Here is a 6000-nt window from a genome sequence, read left to right on the forward strand (position 1 = left end):
ATTTTAATGCTGTACTCTAAGGGAACTATAAATAGAAAATGTAATTAGGCTGGTAAAATAGATGAAGGTTATCTTGTCAGGTGTCTGAACTTCATCCTACTCTGAATTGGAAGGTTATCATTTATCATAAAAAGTTAAAATACTAAGGTTTATGAATGAGTTAAAGTTTTCTGAGATTAGAATAGTCAATGTTTTCCTTTTAATGTTATTTTGATTTGTATTCTGACAAGACTTTCTGAATGAGAGAACAAAGAGTGAGATCACACTCTTTACCCAAATGCAGACCTGCATATAATCCTACATATTCAGATGGACATTATGTTGTATGTTTGAATGCCATGCAACTAATCATCTGTCACAGAAGGAAAAAAAGGCTGGGCAACTTAGCTGTAGGAAATAGTTTGCAGATGGAAATTGTTAAGCCAGGGAAAGCCAAGTATGGGTTTTAGAAAGTTTAAGTCCACTGACAGGAAAGGAAGATGGCCCAAAGCACAGAGATACAACAGGGAGAGCAGTCTAGAGGTCACTGAGCAGGTGATTTGAAAGACAAAGTTTAAGGAAGAAGCACAGAGGAAGGACACAGGTTCAGTATATATTAAGAACACACTGACTAGCAACTTAGAGTGGTGTGTGCAGGCTCAATCGGGCCCGATCCTTTGCAACCCCATGCACTGTAGCCCGCCAGGCTCCTCTGTCCATGGACTTTTCCAGGCAAGAATACTGGAGTGGGTTGCCATTTCCTACTCCAAGGGATCTTCCCAACCCAGGGATTGAACCTGAATCTCCTGCACTACAGGTGGATTCTTCACCCCTCTCCCGCTAGAGGACCACAAAGTTTGTAGCATAGAGACTGTGAATGGGAGCTGTTAAGGGAGTCCCTAATCCCTGATTAGGGGATACATGAAGCAGAAGAAGAAATCTAGGGGGAAAGAAAATGCATGATTTCAGACATTTAATGGTACACAGCTATTAGATTCTTTAGATAATGCACGATGTAATGCACGATAATCCAGTGCACGATGCTGGATGCTTGGGGCTGGTGCGCTGGGACGGCCCAGGGGGATGGTATGGGGAGGGGGAGGGAGGAGGGTTCAAAGAAAAAAAAAAAAAGAAATTAACTCCAGATCCCCCCCCCCCCAAAAAAAGAAATCTAGGGGGAAAGAAAATGCATGATTTCAGACATTTAATGGTACACAGCTATTAGATTCTTTAGATAAGCTGATATGAGGAGCCTTGGTACAGCCAAGTGTATCTGTTAAGTAGACAATGAAAACACAGTGCTGAACTGCTGAAAAGAACCCTGTTCAGAAGACGTGAGATCTGGAAGTGTTGGTGGCTGAAACCACAGGAGTGGTCGAAATTAAGGGAACTAAATAAAGAAAAGACAAAGAAAAATTCCATATTTAATAGGCAGATAGAGTAAATACAGCCAGAACAGGGAAACAAAAAGATAAAAGCGATGTTGCAGAGGAGTAAGTGCATAGTTTCAAGAAAAGGAAGACAGCCTATCACACAAAATAAAGAGCCAAGTTTTTGAAATGCATAAGATCTTCCAGTGACAACATATAATATAATGCACTGAGATATGGCAATTAAATGTTTATAATGCTTATATGTTTAACAAAATTTTATAATGTTTAATATAAAGCCATATGATATTGGTGGTTAAGGATAAATGCTCTCAATTCAGAAGGACCTGGGCTGCAACCCCAGCTCTGCTATCCTGGGCAAGTTAAACTTCCTAACCTTTAATTCTCAATCTATCATGTCTCTAACAGTACTCACCTTCCTCACAGGATTGTGGTGAGGAATAAATGAGATAATGCAAAATACTTAAGAACAGTGCCTGGAACACAGGAAGTAATCAAATGTTGGCAGTTATTATTAAAATCATTTTTACCAGGAAAAAAAACAAACAAACAGAAAATCATTGTGAACTATCATCTGAAGGCAACTTTGCTGCTGGAGCCAAAAAGGCCAACACACATTAAATATCAAGGGGGATATAAAACATGACCATTTCTTTTTATAGTACATCTTAGCTGGAACTACTATGTGGAATTATATGGTAAGATAAAAATGGGAATTAAAATACAACACAACAAAATATATTGGATCTTCAGTTTGAGAAAGAAAAATCTAAGATGCTAAGTGTCTATGCACCAGATTTCTCCTATCACTCAAGAAAAAAGAACTGACCAGCAGATGGAGCCCTCTAGACTATATGGGTAAGACAAAACTCCCTATAGTGAAAAAGGATGACTCATTAGGATGTCTAAATGCTATCCCTTAAAGATATTTAAAACATATTTAACTTTTGTTTTAACCACCAAATAACTTTACTAGTATCAAGATTTCTGACATAACACTGATATTTATATTCTGACTAGTCGACATATTCTAGAACATAAAATATCAGAATTCTCTAAAATTTTACAAATTAAAAAATAGATAATTCTGGTTTTGCCCCTGGATAGTGAAAAATGAGTGATCTGACTCTGAGATACTTGTGGGAAACCTGTAAGGCTCAAAAACCAGGCCCTGGATTATAACGTATCCTTGTGATGCCCAGCTTAAAGTGGCCTAAGAAAGCCCAGGATTCTTCATCTACAGTCATCACATTGACAAATAGAAATCAAGTTTCTGTGATTGCTCCTCAACTTTTTTGTCCTTGGATGAACAGTTACCTATCTAGACCTATACCTGAAAGAAAATCAGAATACCAGGTGATTTAAAAAAAAAGCAACTACTAAAATGAGAGGTAAAGTTTAACCTTATTTGTAAACAAAAACAAACTATATTCACCTATCTCTGCATGTTTATCAGAAGCTCCTAAAATAAAGTTAAAATGAATAACAACAATAAGTTAATTGAAGATTCAAGTAGTAGACTGTCCAAAGCTACATTTAAGGATTAAAACAGAAGGATGGATAGCATCATTATATTGTTTTAGATGATAGTGTCTACAACCCACAGACTCTCATTGCCTCAACAGAACTTGTTTGTTCAAGTTTGGCCCACAACCAAACGAGTACAGATCCCACTATTAAGATTTTATGGCACATCTACAGACAATTAGCACTGACAATGATTCACTGATTTTTCCCTTATCTTCCCTAAGCTGCCAAGTTCATGTGCTCAGGGAGTAAAACCTGTAATTTTAATGCTATACTCTAAGGAAAACATTTTTAGTTTGTAAAATCACAGGAAAGAGCAAAAAGCCCAAATCCCAAAGACACCAAATAATGTACTCTGAAGTGAAACATGCTGTTTACTTCATTTGGGCATAAGATCCTATTTTTAATTATCCTACAATACATATAACAATACATATAAACATAAATAAAAACAATAACAAGGTCAAGGATTCTGTGACATCTAGTCCTAAGGCAAGCCTATCAAAGCAGCTTGACTAAATGAGAGCATCCACAAATAAAAATTAGAAGTAACTTAGATGACTTCCGTTGAGAAGATAAACAGCTGCATGCTTCCCTGTAACAGTAATAGCCCTTAAGTTAGGGAAATCAAAATACAAAACTAGGCCCTAAGTCTTTAAATCCTTACTTTTTCATTCAAGGGACACAGTGTAAAGCCCTAGCTACTCGGAATCAGAGAGGTGACGAAATGCCTGATGAACCAACGAGTAAAATAAAAAAACAAAACAAAACAAAACAAAACAAAAAACCAATGAGTAATTCATATTAGATCTACATCACCAAAAGACCCAAATGATAAATCATTTGGCTTCAATGTATGCTGAACCTCTTATTACCTAATGATGTTGGTTAAATGGGACAGATCCTGCAAACTTGGCAATCTATTTCAGAAAGTGCAAAATTAATGTCATTTCTTACATACAGTGGTGTGCTTCAGATTTTCAATTCTAAGTTTGAATTCCTGGGAAATATTAGACAACAACAAAGTCAATTTCAAAGGCATTTAAGTTTTTCAATATCTTATGAAATAAACACAGAAAAATGGCATAATTATGAAATTCTATTATTCTATGGATGGTGTCAGTAGAAAAATCTATGCATATCCCAGATTTAATCAAGAGCACTTCAGAAGGACTGCGATTTCCCTGGTGTCACAGAATTTGTGGTTAGCAATCGGGGCATGGCATTCCTCTCGAAATTCCAAAAAGTTAATATTAAAGAGTTACACACTGTCCCTCTAGTTACTAGTATTACGAATCTGAATGCCCTCAGGAAACCTAGCAAATCGTAAATACCGAAGAATTAATTGCTCAATGTCTGGAACTTAATTTTACTCCAACATCCAAATGATTTCTACTAAAAAACAAAAACAAAAACAAAACCCCTCTTAGAGACATCAACTTTTAAGCAGATTCTTCACCTGCTCCGTCAGTGCCAAAGAGAGAATCGAATACACAGCTACTACCACCTTCGGTAATAAACCCAAGTTCAACGCAGGGTGTGCTCAGGCTGCCGTGGATCCTCCTGCTCTACCGCCCTTTCTTGGGAAGGTGCCCCGAGCTTCCCAGACACGTTGCCTCCCGTGACTCTTTCCCCACGTGACAGCGCGCCCAGCGGGAATCTCGCTTGGAGGCGGCAGAAGCGACACCCCGCCCGCTTTTCAGCTCTTTCCCTGGAAGGCCCCTCCAGACCAGGGCCCCACTACGACCACCCACTCGACGTCTGTGCAGCCGCAGGGTCGCTGGCCTCCCAGCTTCCTCTAAGCCAACGGGGGACTGACTGGGGTTCCCCGCCCGGGGCCGAATAGGAGGAGCCAGCGGGCGCCGGGCCCCTCCTCCCGGGGGCTTACCCTCCGCCGCCTCCTACACGCTGCAGCCGCCCAGCTTCCTTGCGGAGGAGTCCGAAGCACTGCGTCCAGCAGCAGTTCCCCATCGCATGCCGTCCAGACGCTGCCGCTCCTCCTCTTCCCACTCAAAGCCCAAACCCAGGCCCGGCAGCCGCATCCGCGCGGCACGAGCCGAATGGGGGCTCGGGGGCCGAGGGCTGGCCGGCCGGAGCTCGGCGGCCTGAGAGGCGAGGGCGATGGAAGGAACAAAGACAGCGATTACTCTTGCGGCCGCAGAGTCGCCGCCGCGCAAGGGAGAAGGGCCGGGCAGGGTCTGGACTCCCTCGCAGTCCGCATGGCCCCTCGGTCGCCTCAGCCCCCCAGCCCAGTTCGAGTGACCGCCTCCTGCCGCCGAAGGAGGGCAGTCCCCGCCCTCCGGCGCGCCCGGGCCGGCGCCTCGCCACCGACGCCGCCACACCCCCGGCCTCTCCCGGGCTCCAATAGGCCGTTCCCTCGGCCGCCCCGCCTCCTGCGGCGACTGTCCCTGACGTCACTTCCGCCAACACCGGCGTGTGCCGGGGAGTTCTTGAGAGTGTTTTTGTTCTGTTGGACCTTGACCTGACTAGGAAATCTTTACACCTTGCAGTTACCCGCCTCTGGTCCCAAGAGTCTCCGGTGTCGTAGGAGCAAGGCTCAGTTTCCGAACTTTGTACCAAAGCCTTGTGAGCCTCCAGGTCAAGAGGCATCAGGTGTGAAGTGGGCACTTCTCTGGGAGGTCTGTGCTTAGGTTTTGTGTTTATTACACCCTAAGTGGCAAATAGTCAGGGAACTGATTGTGGTTGTTTTGAAGCATCAAGAATTTTTTATCTTTAGTCTCCAGTTTGCGTTTCAGTCTCCATACTGTGAGCATTGTACGGAAGTTTATAAACAGTACCCTACTAGCTTTGCTTTGTTTAAAATCAAATCTTCAAATAATTTCGGAGATCTAGAGGAAATAAATTATAGGCCCAAGATAATTCAGGGACACCAGACTTACCAGTGCAAGCGTATTTTCCAGAACAGTAGTAGATGGGAAGAGATAGCTACTCTGATGCGACTTGGTTTGCCTCACTGTTCTCAAGTGTTGCTTTACAAATAGGTTTTTGTCTGTTGTTGACCTTAAAACCGGTGTAAGGCGTGGCTTAGTAAACACATGGTCTAGTAGATAGGATGCTAACTAACCAGAAGTATCCATTTTTA

The 6000-nt window shown here is 42.5% G+C and overlaps 1 protein-coding gene across 4 annotated transcripts in view; it reads right to left on the reverse strand.

The window, feature by feature from the left end:
- Positions 1-5230, reverse strand: part of AP1AR (adaptor related protein complex 1 associated regulatory protein) — a 28113-nt gene extending 22883 nt beyond the window's left edge. Inside the window, exon 1 of one of the 4 annotated variants that reach the window (XM_061419381.1) lies at positions 4786-5230. In XM_061419381.1, coding sequence (XP_061275365.1) covers positions 4786-4868 — 83 coding nt within the window. In that variant the 5' untranslated portion in view covers positions 4869-5230. The other 3 variants (XM_061419383.1, XM_061419382.1, XM_061419384.1) reach the window with 3 other exon arrangements.
- Positions 5231-6000: the final 770 nt, after the last annotated feature.

The sequence above is a fragment of the Bos javanicus genome, chromosome 6 (genome assembly GCF_032452875.1).
Source record: "Bos javanicus breed banteng chromosome 6, ARS-OSU_banteng_1.0, whole genome shotgun sequence".
In the NCBI taxonomy this organism is placed as follows: Eukaryota; Metazoa; Chordata; class Mammalia; order Artiodactyla; family Bovidae; genus Bos; species Bos javanicus.